This window comes from Passer montanus, unplaced genomic scaffold, assembly GCF_014805655.1.
Source record: "Passer montanus isolate IOZ18808 unplaced genomic scaffold, ASM1480565v1 scaffold5, whole genome shotgun sequence".
In the NCBI taxonomy this organism is placed as follows: domain Eukaryota; kingdom Metazoa; phylum Chordata; class Aves; order Passeriformes; family Passeridae; genus Passer; species Passer montanus.
The window spans coordinates 15,449,146-15,464,269 of record NW_024369929.1 but is presented as its reverse complement, the minus strand read 5'-3'; the positions used below and the strand labels follow the sequence as shown (position 1 = coordinate 15,464,269).

Genomic DNA, 15,124 nt, shown 5'->3' with positions numbered 1-15,124 from the left:
GCGTTAGCTCTCTGTTGCCTAACACCAGGTGGAAGCTGGTTTTAAAACATATTTTCTTTGTTTAATTTCCTGAGCCATCAAAATGGGATTTTGGGTGGGAAGTGGGATCATCCCAGCTCACCCACAGCCTTCTCAGTGGGTGTATGAGAGCAAGACAGGGTGCCAAGTTTAGCTCCAGAATGGTGCCAGACATCACAAAATAAACTATTGAAAAAAGATGATATTTTAGCCAGGCTTTTAAGGGAACCAAAAACCCCCAAATTACCGGAACTGTTGTTCAGTATCCTCTGCTTTCCTGGCAGGGCTGGGGGAGGTGAGGGGAAGCCTCTGGCTGTACAGATAGGGTGGGGGCTGTGGTTCCAACTCTCCTGGAAAATTTTAATCGGTCAAAAAGTGAAGAATATTTTTAGCATGCCGTCAACGTGCATGTGAGGACGTGTGTGCTGTGGGAGCATGTGGTGCAGAGGCCACATCCCTGTGATTTATCAGCTATCCTCACCCTTGCAGGCAGACCTGGAGGGACCCACTCTGACCCCCTCCAGCACTGCAGGGGAACCTGTCGTTTACAAGAGGATGTTGAGTTCACAACAATGAGGAGGTTGGTCCAAAAATGCTGCAGGGAGAGGTGTTGGGCACGTGTCTGCAGCCAGGACAGGCTGCCTGTTGTCTTCTGCATTGATAAGAGATGGTGAAATGCTGCTGCAGCAAAGTGAAACGGAGTCACGAGTGACACCAGGGAGGGTGGGATGGTGAGTCATGGCCTGAGGAAGTTTCTTTGCAAGGGGACCCATGAGTCTTGCTGCTCTGTGCCTCAGTGGCCACATTTGGGGTCTTGCAAAACTTGGGGTGCAGGATGTAGAGGAGTTCCACCAAGGTGGGTGTCAGGACCTCTGGCTGCAGAGACACAGCTTCCCCAAAGCCACTCAGGGATGAGACAGGACTGGGATGGGCGGGGAGTCCCTCCTGCCCTCCCAAACGTGGACAAACCAGTCTCTCCAGCCACAGACACCACATTAGAGAGCTGTGGTCGCCCTCGTGTCTACCTGCCGTCCTTTCCCTGCTCCAGGCAGGGAGCTCTGTCTCCTGCATCCAACCTGAGGTACCTCGTGACCAGGGTCAGCCACTCCACCTGCTCTTGCCTTGGTTTTCCTCCACTTCAAATGGCAATAACCCATCTCCGGGTACTCTGAAGCCAAGTTCATTAGTGCCTGGCTTTGTTAATTGCTTTGAGCAGGGCTGGACAGACAGAGACTCATTATGGCAATTGCCCTGTTATCTCCTCAGCGTTGGGGAGAGAGGAGGTGAGCATGCCTGTGAGACTGGAAGCCAGTGCTGGGCTCAGTGAGGCCACAGGGATCCTGAGCTGGAGGAGAAATCCTCAAGCCCTTCATATGCATGGGGAATTAATGGGAATGTTCTTAATTTCATCTTTTGGTTGGGGCTAAAACAAAGAGGCCCAGGGAAAGTGCTGGATCTGAATGGGTGCGCAAAGGTAGGGCTCAATTCCAGCTCTTGATGCCAAGTAGAGTCTGTGGCATCTTCATAAACTACACCATGGTTGTGGGATTAAATCAGTTCTTATGTGGACTGCAGTCCTCCAAACTACCTGTGCTAGACAAGAAGTGTGGGGGTGGCCAAATCCTCGGGTAATGCATGGGGAATTAGCAGCAGCAAAGGCCGGAGGAGATGGGAGACCACATATCTGGAGCTGGCATGGAAAAAGGTCTCTCTTCACCTCTCCACAGCTTTCTAGGCTTAAATGTTGTGTTTTATGGACAAGCCTTGTGAAAGGATGGTGCTTCCAGCCACATTCCCTGCTGCAGTGGGGCAGTCGGGATTATCACACCTGGTCTGAGGTTTGGCCAGTAACTCCTGACCTGCCAAAATCCTGGTTTTACCTGTTTTCCTCTTGGCTGATACCAGTCCAAGCTTCTGCTCAAATCAAACCTGGGCTTTCCAGCTACTCATGCTCCCTATTTTAGCTACATGTCTGGAAGAGAAGACCCAGCTATCTGCCAAAGCCATCAGCCTGCAAGCACTCGCAGGAACCTGTGTGCTCTCCCTGCTGATCTTGCTGGTTTTGTCAGGAAAAGCAGTCCTGGCTGCAGAGGACGTCTGGTGCTCACAGGAGGGACAAGGCAGATCCAAAACTGTGGGTAAGGAGGTCACTTGCTGGGGGAAAATGGGGGAGGTGAGTGGTTTAAATGATCTTAAACCAGCGGCTTGTTTTAAGGAATGTGACCAAGTCCTGTGGCACAATGGCAAGTGGGCAAGAGTGATGCTGCTTTGTGCTCTCTTCATCCTTTCTGTTTTAACTCAGCATGAGCAGTAAGTCCTGATGAAAGACAGCGAGTGCAGGCTGGAAGAGGTGACTGATGGTGCCAGAACATTCACTGTTAGTGCCCAGCTGATGGCCATGGTTTGTGCACAGGCAGGAAAGGTGGGAAGGTGAGGGCTCAGGATGACGCTCCTGCTCCATTGCTGCATGGGGGCAGTGTGGGGCTGGAATAGATCTGGAATAGGACAGTCCATGCTGTTCTTAGTCCTCATGTGTTTTGGAGCCAGGGCTGTGCCCCACATCCTGCAAGCAAAACCCAATCCCTGTGTAAATGGCTTGGAGCAGCTTCCCACATCCCTCATCTCATCATGCTGTGCCTGGGGCAGTTGCCTCTGGGCTTTCCCAACAGCTCTGCACTGTTCCTGGCCTTCACTGACATCTCCACCAATGACAAAATATGCCAAAAATAACCCCTGCTCTCCAGCAGGAAGGTGGGATATAAACACACTGACTGTTTGTTAGTGTTAGTGCTTGCCAGGCTTTCAAACTGGACTGAGTTTGGGGGGGATCACTTCCTGCTCCACAGTCCTGACCTCCCACTGCCTCCCTACTCTGTCTAAGCATGGGAGCTCTCCAAAACACCTCTGCTGTGTGCATGCCACTTTGAGAAGGTGAAGCTGCAGCCCCAGAGGCTCTGGAGGGATTTTTCTGGGTGAGTTTAAGGTAAGGCAGCACCTCTGGGTCCATTGCAGCCACCAGCTTTCCTGTATGCAATGCAGCATTGAGGTCCTCCCGGAGCTGCTGGGATATAAAAAAATATTTTACTTTTTTTTTTTTTTTTTGTTGAGAAGAAAGGGAAGCAAAAATTAAACAACTTGACCATGGCTGTGGTCTGTGCACCTAACCCAGTGGTGAGACCAGCTCCTCAAAATGTGGTGTAAAAACGTATATGAACAGTTATTTCTCACCTCTGGGTTTCCCTGCAGATGCTGATGGCCAAATTCCTGCTGCCAGTGCTTGGGTCCCTGCAGGAGGAGGCTGGAAAAATCCTGTCTCTTGGATCAGGACTTCAGGGTGATGCTTTCCCTGAAGCTGCTTTGTGCAGTGGCCGTGGAAATGAGCTGAGTCTTGGTGTGAGCAGGGAGGGGGTGACATTTACACTGTGCCCTGGTTTTGGTGGTGACTCATGAGGTAGGACTGGATCAAGTGAGTCCTGCAAAGATTTGCAGCAAGTAAACCCTTTCACGTGCAGGGCTTATTGCATTGGCCCAGCTGGGTTCTGGAGGTACTGCATGGCCGAGCAGCCAGTGTGGAACACTCCCTGTGGTGGAGTTTTCCTCCTGACATGGACCCATCCCTCTTTAGCCCTGCAGTGAGGTTTACCGAGACCACAGGCACTTTGCATCCCTCTCCCAGCACTGTGGCCACCTCGCAGCCTTTCCAAGAGCTTGGTGACCAATTGCCCAGCTCTCAGCTGTGCCGGTGTCCCACCTTAGCAAGGTAGAACAAGCTGTGGGATGCAGAAGATCTGACTGAGAACATGTGGGAAATACTTCCTTTCTAAAATTTCAAAACGTAATTAACATCAGTGAGAATCGTTACGAGCCTGAGTGGTGCAAGGAGAGGGGCTCAGACCTCAGACTGTCTGACATGCTCAGCCTTGGCAATAAGGCCGATGTGCAACCGGCTCCTCGCTGCCTCCAGCATCCCTGCCACTCTGCCTCCAGCATCGCATCCCTGCCCCATCCCTCCTCTCCGCCTTTCCCTACAGCCCCTCTCAGCCCACCCCGGCAGTCCCCGCTGCTCCCCGGGCAGCAGCAGCAGCAGCAGCCCAGCCCAGCCCGGGCTGCCCTTCCTCCGCCCTTCCTCCTCCCCGCGGCGTGGTGCCATCCCCACCTAGTGCCGGCCCGGCGCACCGGCCGCCGCCAGCCCCGGGCTCCCCGGGCTCCCCGGGCTCCGGGACCCTGGCATCTGCTCCACCCCCTGGCTGCCCCCGGACACCCGTGGCACGGCCCTGCGGGGAATTTCAGTGCCCCGGCCCCCAGGGGTGCTCCGGGGTAAAGGAAAGGTGGGAGGCAATCAGCTGATGCAGCTGATGCAGCCTTTGTGCTGCTGCAGAGGACAGGGACAGGCAGATGCCACAACGGATCCCACGTCTGCTGGGGCTGATGGCTTCTTCATGCCCCATCGTGTGGCCCGGAAAAAAGGGGTTTCCCCTTTCCAGGAGGAGGAACCCAGCTGGGGACGAGGGACAGAGCCACATCCCATCCCCAGTCACCGAGCATGTCCCATCACTAGAGCTGGACCCCTTTGGGTATCACTTTGGGGATGCTCCTGCACATCACAGCTTTGGAGTTCTTAGTGGCATTTCCCGAGGACACATTGCCATGGACCCCACAAATCTCAGTGCCTGGGGAGCATCACCTCCCTTGCCCCCCTCCAGACCCTGTGAGCACCAGTTGTAGATGTGTAGGGCAGAGTAAGAAGCTAGGAAATGCCTTGAGCAGTGCCCCCCTGTGCCAGGTCTGCTCTTGTCCCCCTCCAGCCCATCAGAGACTCCCAGAGCCACCATGTCTTTAAATTTCCTTCCTTTCCTTCACCCTGTTGCACCTCAGATCCACATACAGCTTCTTACCAGCCCTGTCCCTGTGGCTGTTCCCTCTTCCCAGGTGCCAAGCCAGCCAGGGCATCCAGAGCTATCTCCTCACCTGGAGCAAGGAGGTGAGCAGTCATCCTCTGCTCAGCCACACCAGCTTCCCTGCTTGCAGCATACTCATCCAGCATCATTTTGGTTGGATGCACCCTCTACATGTTGCTGCATCCAGTCCCTGGAAGGAAGTGGCTCTTTGCCCTGACATTTTCTGAAATTTTGCTCCTTTTTTTTGTGCTAGCTATCTTTTGTCTGTCTCCACCCTCCCTGGCTGTTGCATAGGCACTTTCCTCAGCTCCCTCAGTGCTGTGGCCTTGCTGTCCCTGTCCCATGGCTCAGGGGTACACAGAGGGAGGATGCTCTGCAGGGGAATGCTCCTGCTTGCCCATAGCATCCTATGGAAATCTGGGAATGTGCTCAGAAATTTCTGAAAACCACAGCAAAGCACAGGAAAGAAAGACTGCAGGGTGGGAGAGGAGGCAGGAAGAAAGGAAGATTAAGGGGTGATGTGGCCTCCTTCATATTTCCTGATGAAACAAGGAAAAAGCCCAACACTGCCCCTATTTTTTGTTGGAAAACCCCTTGCAGCTCAGCCCTGAAAGCAGGATTCAGCAGCTTGGCACAACTCAAAGGTTTCCTCTGCTGCTTTAAAGAAAATGTTGGAACAGAGCGGGCTTAAAGCCTTCTGAAGAGGCCCATTTATCTGGGAACTGAAAGAAAATATTGGGATAATATTTGGAAAAGCCTGTGAATGGGCATGGCTCAGCATGTGCCGGGCAGCAGCAACCTGTGAGCTGCAGGGGGAGAAGCCACCCTCTGCGTGTGGTTAATTTTCCCCTTTTCCTTCATTTCCTTCCCATTTCCTTCCTGGCTCTGAAAGGTTTTGCCGTGCCTAGGTGGGTGCTTGAGATGTATTTTCCCCAGGACAGTGGCAGTGCTGGAAGAAAAAGGGATTTTTCATGAGCAGGGTGGGCACAAACCCTGCCCAGTCTGGGTATCTGGGGGGGCTGATGGGGAGGAGGTGTTTCTTTCCCCTGGTTAACAACTGAGGCTGATCTGCAGGACGCACTTAATCAGATATCACTAAAAGCAGGGTTGATTCCTGACTAATTGGTCAGTAATAACCATTTAATTGGCAAAGCTGCAGTGAAGCTCCAGCCCTCCCTTCCCAGAGCCATTAGCAGCATCTATTTTATCATTTGGAGCCTGGCTGGGATTCAATAAATAGTGTTTTGTTGGTTTTTTTCACATTTAAAAACATTAACGTGTGTTCAGAATTCAGTTGGACATCTCATTTGGCTTTGAAGCATAATTATGCTTGATGAGGACTAATAAGCAGCTTTCAAATCAAGACCAGGTTAACATCTCTCCTGCTGTCTCCTGCAGGGAAGCCAATATGCCACAACAGCTGATTTTTATGGGACTGATCCAGATATGTCCAGGGCTCCATAGAACCCTGCTTTGTCTTGCCTTTTTTAAAGTTATTTTTCCACCAAGGATGAGTTATTATTATTGTGGAGTTTTGCTCTGTGTGGGATTTCCACCCACTGTGGGTCTCAGGGTGCTTTTGCAGGATGCAAAGGGTGATTTGCTGAAAACAGCATTTTTTTACCCCACCTCATTAAGTAAGAAAATAAACATTAGAGCATTAGAGGGGATTTTTTTTTTTTTTCCAATGTGCTTAAGAGAATCTCTAAATTTTCAGCCCCAAACTGATCCCAAGTCTTGAGACCTTGGTGTTTGCCCCAAGTCTGGCTGCAGGCTGAAGCAGATGCTGCCAGTCCCTGGCACAGATGATGGCTGATGGTTGAATTGGTGTCGAGGTCGGCCCTGCTCCAGCACCAGCGCCTGCCCTAAGGTGGAGCTGCTTCTCTTTCAGCATCGTGGCCGCCCGGAGAACACTGGATCCAGTCAGGTCACCCAATACCGCCTGCCTGCAGCTTCTGAGCAGGGCTCAGACAAAAGAAAACCCACCCAAACTGTGGGTTTATGTTTGTTTTCCACGCTTCACCATTGAAATTCCATGTCAAAGGTAAGCTCACTTGGAGATTAGGCTTTGGCAAGTCTTGCTATGCTGCCCAAAACCTTCAGAAATGCCCTTGGTGAGCCCCAAGCATGCTCTGCCACTGGGATGGGGAGTGAGTCCTGGTCCTGGCTTGTCAGGGGATGAGTGGACACACATCCATGGGACATTCCCTTCTCCCCCAAAAGCTGTCCCTTCCCAATGGGGGCCCTCCTGTTCTTTGCCAGCAGAGCCCCTCCACTGTCCCACAGGGCTGTTCTCACCCATCACTCCCACAGTTGTCTCTCTGGCAAACCACAATGCTGCTGCTCTAAACCCCCCAGATTCCTAGCTGAGTCAAAATACTCCCAAAATCTAAAGGTGGCAAAGGAGAAAGCCCCTCCTGTCCTTTTCTGTCACGGCTCTGGGGTTAATGGCCATGAGCCAAAAGCTGTGGAGGAAAGACCTTCAGTTGTGAGCGCTTGGTGCTTGGGCAGCTCTCCTGCATTTTTTTCTAAGACATTTTGCAGCAATTAAAAAGCTGCAGGTAAATGCCAAACCCCAAATGCTGGCAAAGGTGCCAGCTGCTCTGCAGTCAGGACAGACCCAGCCACTGACTCCGGGCTGACCATGTTCCAGCCCTAAATAGCTGCTTTTCAGGGACAGGTGGGTCACAGCAAACTTTATTTTTCTGGAAACAGCAAGCACATTGTGCAGGGCAGGCTTTCCAAGGATGCTTCCCACACCCTTTTCAGGAAATACCACGCAGCTCTCCTTCGTGCCATGCCAGTTTGGTTTTTTTTTTTTTAATTGGCATAAATGATAGCCTCGGCAAGGACACACCATGTTTTCCCTGGGTTGTCGGATTTTATTTTGAAATCGCTGCTGGTTTGATCTTTGCATCTCTCCACCCCCAGGCTCATTGCTCTCCTCTTGTGTTTCTGCTCCTGGTGCTTGCTCCAGTGCAGTGGGGTTTGCTGGGAAGTGAAAATGCAATGGGGAGGCTCAACCTGTGCCAGTCACAGCCAAGTCCTGGTACATCACCCCACCTGGGGGTGAAATAGAGAAGTCATGTTTGATCTGACAGAGCCACCATAGAGAGCAGACAGCAGCTGTCCCTTCCTGCTGACTCCCAGCCCCTTCTGGGAGTCCAGATGCAGCCCTGGAGCCATCATTCCAACAGGAGCAGCCGTGCTTCCTTTGGGGGAGCCTGAAATAGCCTCCCCCTGCATGGTGACAGCGCGTGCCCCACGTGGCACCGGTGTAACCGGCTCTTCCAAGACCTGCTCTTCCAGGGGTGGGGTTGGCTCGGCTCAGTTTATTACCAGCACCCTCTTGACTCCAATGCTTCTCCCTGGTGCAGTGCTCTCAGATGAAGTGGGATAGTGGGAACAACCAGGAGAGGTGGAAGGATTCCTATTTCACAAGTGGGGTGGGTGCCACATCCTGCGGTCCCCTCCCTGTCCCAGCACCCTCTCCAAGTGAAGCATTTCCCCATTCTACCACCCCTCACTTGGGCATTTCCTTCCTTGCCCTAATTTCCAAAAAAGCAATAAACCCCAAACCTATTTGAGATGGGCAAAAAGGCTTGGGTTTGTTCCTTTTTAGTTCAAGACCAGCACACAGTCAGTTATCTTTGATTGATTTCCCCACCCTATGAATGTGTGTGCTGGGCCCAGCAGTCTCCAGAGTGCCCTTTAGCCACCAAGCTTCAATTGTTTCTAAACTTCAGGATCCATCTTCTGGATATTTTTTCAGGCCTAAGTCCACAATGGGCCCTTTCTCTTTTATTTTTTATTACTAGCATTTTTACTAGGATGACATTTGAACTAGGTAGGGAAATCTTCTTGCCTGCTACAGCAGTACCTGACAATCAAGATTTAATCTTTCTGGAGAGGAAGAACTCATCAGATGGAAAAAAAATTCTGATATCTGTGAAATTGCAGAAAAGCAGAGCAGGAGGAGCCTGTGGGAAATCTCCAGCCCAGCCTGGAGCAGCACAGCAACTGCGCAGCCTCAACCATGGCCAGACAGATGTTGGTCTAATTACAGCTAAAACCTCTGGTGCTGGGGATGCTCTGTACCCCGAGTGTATCACTGCAGCCAGGCAGCCTCTCTAATCCCCAATTTAAATCCCTTTGGCTGCTGCCTTCAATGCTTGGAAGAGGTGCTGGATGGCAGAAAACCAGTGGCACATCCTCCATGGTGATCCCTGTGCTTCTGAGCTCTTCCACCCTGGCCAGAGCGCTTTTTCCCCTGTAAATTTCCCCATTTCTCACTGAGAGCTGCCAGAGATTTATAAAATGGGTGTTTCAAGAATTTGGAAATTAATTTCCTTGTACCTGCAGTGTTGTGACCAGGGCTGGGCACCAACACAGTGCTGCTGTTTGTCCACACCTCCTTGGGCCTTGCTCCACCTCATCCTCTCCTTCCTCTCCGTCATATTTTGTGTCACCTCTTCAGCCTGAAAGCTTAATCCAGATTTAGAAAGGGAAGGAAAAAGGCAGGGACAGGATTTTTCCAGTGAGCATGAATCTCCTGGGAATTCACCCAGGGCTTTCCCAGCTGCAAAGCTGGTGGCTGCTGCGCGCTGACAGCAGCGGTGGCATTGCCAGAGCCAAGTGCTGCTGTGACACATCAGCCATGGGGATGAAGCTCCACGGAGGCTCCAAATCTTATTTTCCACTGGCAAGTTTCACTGGCAGCTCACTTGTGTGCAGGATTTTGCCATTAATATCCCCAAAACCATCTGGCCACTAGTGAGTCTGGGGTTATTTTTGACACCAAAAGGGCAAGCAGAGAGAGAGGAAAAAAAAAGAGATTGTTTGAGATGGTGAATATAAATGTGTCGTGGTTTAACATAGTTAAAATGGAAGAATAGTCATTTCTCCTGCAGATTTACAAGTCCCTGGAGGAGAGCAGGGACTGCAGCCGAGAGCCATCGGGGTTTTGCCATCACTGCTGTGTGCTGGAGTGAGCCGGGGCAGCTGCCGGAGGACGCTGGAGGCATTGTGCTGCCGGACAGGTTTGAAGGCTGGCGTTAATGAACTGATGTTAATGGGCTGGTGTTAATGGGCACCCTGATGGTGAGAAGTCAGCACTGGAGCCGAGCCGTGCAGGGGCTGCAGCTGGGGGCTCTTCCATGTGGCTGTCACCGGAGAGTGAAGAGTCAAGCTGCAGTAACTCCCCGCTGCAGACAAGATCCTGAACCGCATTGCTTTAATTACGCCAGCGCAAATTTCATTCATTTGGTTAAGCCTGGGAGCTACAGAAAGAGCTATTTCCAGGTGTGCTGTTTAATTATTGCATGCCCTGGATTACCCACCGTGCACATCTGCACGGCCGGGGTTTGTCGGGCTCCCCGGCAGACCGGGACAAGTTCGCAGCCGTCGACACGGCTCTGCACATCCCAGCACACGGGCTCTGCTTGGGTCAGATAAATGGGTTTTAACCTGATTTGTGCTGTAATCTCCATGTCGACAGGCTCTCATCACGCACAGGATAAAACCCCAGCTCCTCTGGCTGGGGGTTTCACCGGGCAGCTCCTGCCAGCAAGGCTGGCCGATGGCTCCAAGCCAAGTGGCTTCCCTGTTCTGGCATCCCAGGGACACCTCTGAACCGTGGGTGTTTGCAAAACGGCTTTTGTTTGCTTAACTCCTTGCACTGGAGCAGGCAGAGGCACAGCTCCCACTGTCCTGTCCCTCCTCCACAGGCAGGAACAGGGTGACAATGCTGCTGCCCAGGGCAGGCAGCTCAGTGCCAGCCCTGCCATCCCACCCCTGGAAAAAATAGCACCTTCCGGGTGCATTATTTGTACTTTCCTTTTCTGAACGTGCCTTAAAAAGAAGGGCTTGGTTGTCAAAGGAGCAGCATTTAAATTACATTCTTCCCTGCTCGTCCAGCTCTTTGCTGTAATCTTACTGCCTTACGGAGCAAGGAGCGTGCGTGGGACGTGGTGGGATTTTAACTGTAATTCATGGACAGATATAAAATGCCAGGGTTATTATGAATTTTATTCAGGAGAGTTTAAATGTTACTGGTTCAGCAGTGCCTCTTTCCATGCTTCCTTTGCAGCAGCTTCAGTTTAACCTCTCAGTACATAAAATTTATGGTGGCTCACCGTAATTCTCCAGGTTTTCAAATAATCCCAGGAAAAGAGTTAACTGGAGCCTCTGCCTTAGTCTACATCCACTGCAAAGCATGTGGGGCCAAAGTCTTTCCTGACACCCCTGGTAAGTCCCTTGGATTCATCTGGGAATATTGCCACTCTGAATTTCAAAATTATGTCAGTGGGAGATGGGTCAGGAGCAGTGCAGGGACCAGGGAGCAGCAAAACTGGGGTCCCAGCATTGCAGTCAGAGTCTGGGCAAGGCTCTCACCCAGCTCACATGATGTTGCAGCCTGAGCTGGGCACATGGTTTTACTGGTACCAGTAACTATTCCCCATACATAGGGAGTTGTGGTGAATGGCCCTGGGATGGAAGGTCTGTGATGTAGCTCGTAGCTCGGTTTTGATGGCCATGATGATCACTGGTGAGCATTACAGTGGGATGTAGAGCAATCCCAAACATGGATTTAGCCTGATTCTCCTGGGATTTGCCCATTTTTTTATCACTTAGCACAGACACAATGAGATTTTGCACACACACTCCCACAAAGGCAACTTCTTTCCTATCTTCACTCTCTTCTGAAAAGCTTCAGAAAGCTTTTCCCACTGCCATAACCTAAACCCTCCCTGCTGCTGCCAGAGCTCATTCGCCCTTCTCGGCTCCCTGTGGGGATACTTTGCCCCTACTTTGCATCCCTTGCCGACATTCCTCAGACCTTCCCCGGCAGAGGGAGGTGGATGTTTTGAAACCAAAGGGTTTTCTTTCATCTATTCCCACCTCTCCTCTGGCTCTGCCCCGCTGCATCTCTCTGGACGTGCATCACACACAGAGCACACCCAGCACCCGCCAGCACTGCTCATCCATCTCACACACCTTAATCAATGAGAAACTTGAGGAAAAGCCCATAAACCAGATGGGAAGTGGGGATTGGATTTGCAATGTGCTGGTGCTAATGGAAACCATTCCTCACTGCATAATCAGAAGGAATGGTCACACACAACCCATCATTTCTGCCCAGGGTGCTCACAGGGCAGCCCTGTGAGGACATGTGGGGTGGTGAGCCCTGGAGGCTCCAGTGTCCCTGCAGTGATAACCCACAGTGATTTCAGTGAGCAACATCTTATGGTGAGAGTCACCAAACTCCCCAGTGCCTGCAAATTGTGGCAGCAAATTGTCATATCCCTAATGCCAGTACAACGCTGTTTGCACACAGAAACCCTCCAAATCCCCATTTTGCTGATGTTTGTAATTTCCTGGGATAAGCCTGCCTGTGGCACAGGGACTCACCTCCATCTGGCCCCTCCGTGTATTTGCTGCCTGCAAATGGGTCAAAGCCAGCCCAGTGCAGGAACTGCCAGAGGATTTTGGCCCTGTCTGATGCAGAACGGGCTCCCTATAAATTTCCCTTGGATTAGTCTCACGGGTGAGCTGGGAGTACTTCCCTATTTGCTCAGACTCTCACTAGCTCACCTGTCCAGTGGCAGGGCTGGTACAAGTGGGTGGCACCAGACTGTGATTTTCCTCTCCAGCTCCAGTGATGGGTTGTACTTACTGCTCCTTGGATGCCCCGTCAGCCTTGCACACCCAGGTAGGATTTGCAAATCTGTTTGGGGCTCGGGAAGGTGTTTGTATTCAGAGAGATGGGGTGTGGGGCTTGTGCCCCAAATACCAGTCAAATCTGGTCAGGGTCTGGAAAACAGACAACATCCACTCTGGGAATCACAGCCACCCTTTGACCATCCCAGCTAAAGCCTGTGGATGCAGCTGCTCAGTGTCAGGGCCCTGGGAGACAGGGCACGTTTCTGAAGCTCAGATATGATTCAGGTGAAGCTCTGGTGTGATGTGAGTGAGTGCAATGCCACTGAAACATCCTTTCATTTCGGTCAGCTCCCCGCCGGCCTGGGCCCGCGCTGGCAGGGGGGGCTGTGGAACAGAGAGAGCATCCCGGGCCGCTCCTGAGCCCGGCCTTTGTATGCGCCACTCCTTCCCCAAACAAAGCCCAGCTTCTGATAGCCCGCGAGGTCCCTGCTGTTCCCTGAATGGCATCCGTGGGAGGCAGAGTCAGCACTCCAGCCCGTCTGCCCCAGCCCGTGGCTTATCGTGGTGCCCCTCGGGTGTGCACGGCCAGGTTTATCCCTGTCCCAAACCCTTCCCCAGCAGCCAGTTCCTGCTGGCATTTCCCAAGCCCAGGAGCTGTCTGGGTTCTCCTGGGGGTGCAGGAGGGATGCCAGGGGTGTGGGGCAGTGCTGGAGGGATGCAGGGGGGAGGTGCGGTGGATGTGCCTGTGGGGGTAGCACAGAGGGGTGAGGGTGGGGGAGATGCCTGGGGGGATGCAGGGAGAGCGGGTGGGGGAGATGTGGGCAGTGCCAACGCATTCCAGGGAGACAGAGGGGGAGGGGGGCTCGGACTGGCTGCCCAGGGGGATGCAGGGGCTACGTGGGGAGTGGAGCCAGGGAATGCAGGATGGGCTGGCTGAGGGAATGCAGGGGCAATGTGGGGAGTCGCTCTGCGGGGTTCAGGGAGAACCTGCAGAGCAGATCTGGGAGGATGCATGGAGGGCTGCCCGGGGGGAATGCAGATGCACAAAAGAAGATGCAGTGCCGGGGCATGCAGGGGGATGCGGGGGCGATGCGGGGGCTCTCTCTGAAGGGTGCCATGGGTTACCTGAGGAGCAGAGCTGGGAGGATGCACGGGGGCTGTCTGCGGGGGAGGGAGGGGAGGTGCCCCGGGGAACCGGGAGCACAAAGGACGATGAAGTGGGGCGCAGGGGGAAACCCGGAGGGCAGTGCTGGGGCATGCAGAGGGACGCGGGGGGATGCAGGTGGTTGTTCACGGAGGAGCACCGGGGCGCGCAGGGGAGGATGCAGCGGGGACAGGGGATTGCCCGGTCACATGCAGGGGGGACGCAGAGGGTCTGTTCGGGAGCCAGCGCCGGGACGCGTAGGGGGAATGCTGGGGGGCACAGGGAGTCGTCCGGAGATACGCGGCGAAGGGACACAGAGCCGTGCACGGAGAGGTGCGCCTCTGCCTGCTGGCCCTGGCGCTGCCGCTGGCGCTGCCCGGGCGCGGGGCCGCCGCCGAGCCCGCCCGCACCGTCTACACCAACCACTGGGCCGTGCGGGTGAGGGGGGGCCCCGCCGAGGCCGCCCGCCTCGCCGCCGCCTACGGCTACATCAGCCTGGGGCAGGTAAGGGGCGGCGGGGCCGGGCGGCTCCGGGGGCGGGCAGGTGCTGGGGCACCGGCAGCGGGGGATGCGGGGCTGGGGGGTCGCACTGGGCACCGGCGGGAGCACCGGGGAGCCGCCGGCGGTTCTGGCACCGTGAGCCTGCGGGGGATCGGGGAGCTGCCGGGGGTCCCGCAACCGGAGAGGAGCCGAGGGTTCCGGGAGGCTGCCGAGGGTCCCGGGATCGGAAAGGCGGAGCGGTCTCGGGAAACTGCCGGGGATTCCGGCGCTGGGAGCCTGCGGCAGATCCCCGGAGTGGGGAGCTCGGCGCCGGGGAGCTGCCCGGGGTGTCGCGCTGGGACTCCCGGGACCGGGAAGCCGACGGTGGTCCCGGGACCGGGGAGGCGGCGGGGGTCCCGCGGAACTGCCGGCACTCCCGGGACCGGGGCAGGATCCCATGGACCCCGAGATCTCCCCGCTGGCGGAGGTCTCGCCGAGCAGCCCGGTCTCCCGGGACCGAGGCGATGCCCGGAGCGGGAGAGGAGCCCCCCGGAGCGGTGGGGATGGGAACGGGGCCGATGCGGGGATGCTGCCGGAGCGCTTTGGCCCGGGGGCGGGCTCCCCCCGGGTGGACGCCCCTCCTGGGGGTGCCCTCGCCCCGCACCGCTGGGGGGTTTGCACAAGTTCCTCCCACCCCGGAAAGTTGTATTTGTGGGTTTAACAAACTTTGGACTCTCTGGCCCGGGTTTTTATCGGAGATCCTGGGAACACAGAGAACTTTTGCTTTCAAAGCCCCGCAGAACACTGGTGTCTTAAAAGAGATTTTCCGCACAGCAGCTCGTTTTCCTTTCAATTTCTTCATCCTCTGCAATCCCAGATGCAGACTGGTGTCCTCGGAGTTTGTTCCAGAGTTTACTGCCAT

General features: G+C 54.3%; 2 protein-coding genes across 2 annotated transcripts in view; one reads left to right on the top strand and one right to left on the bottom strand.

The window, feature by feature from the left end:
* LOC120508932 (WAS/WASL-interacting protein family member 1-like) overlaps positions 1 to 15,124 on the bottom strand; it is a 17,358-nt gene extending 2,234 nt beyond the window's left edge. The window contains exons 1-3 of the mRNA XM_039723021.1: positions 14,402 to 15,124; positions 13,704 to 14,364; positions 12,327 to 12,356 (exon numbers count right to left, since the gene is read on the bottom strand). Of these exons, the coding sequence (XP_039578955.1) occupies positions 12,327 to 12,356; positions 13,704 to 14,364; positions 14,402 to 15,124 (1,414 nt within the window). The remainder of the gene's footprint in view (positions 1 to 12,326; positions 12,357 to 13,703; positions 14,365 to 14,401) is intronic.
* Positions 14,065 to 15,124, top strand: part of PCSK6 (proprotein convertase subtilisin/kexin type 6) — a 33,632-nt gene continuing 32,572 nt past the window's right edge. Inside the window, exon 1 of the mRNA XM_039723468.1 lies at positions 14,065 to 14,226. The gene's annotated coding sequence lies outside the window, so the exon portion shown is untranslated. The remainder of the gene's footprint in view (positions 14,227 to 15,124) is intronic.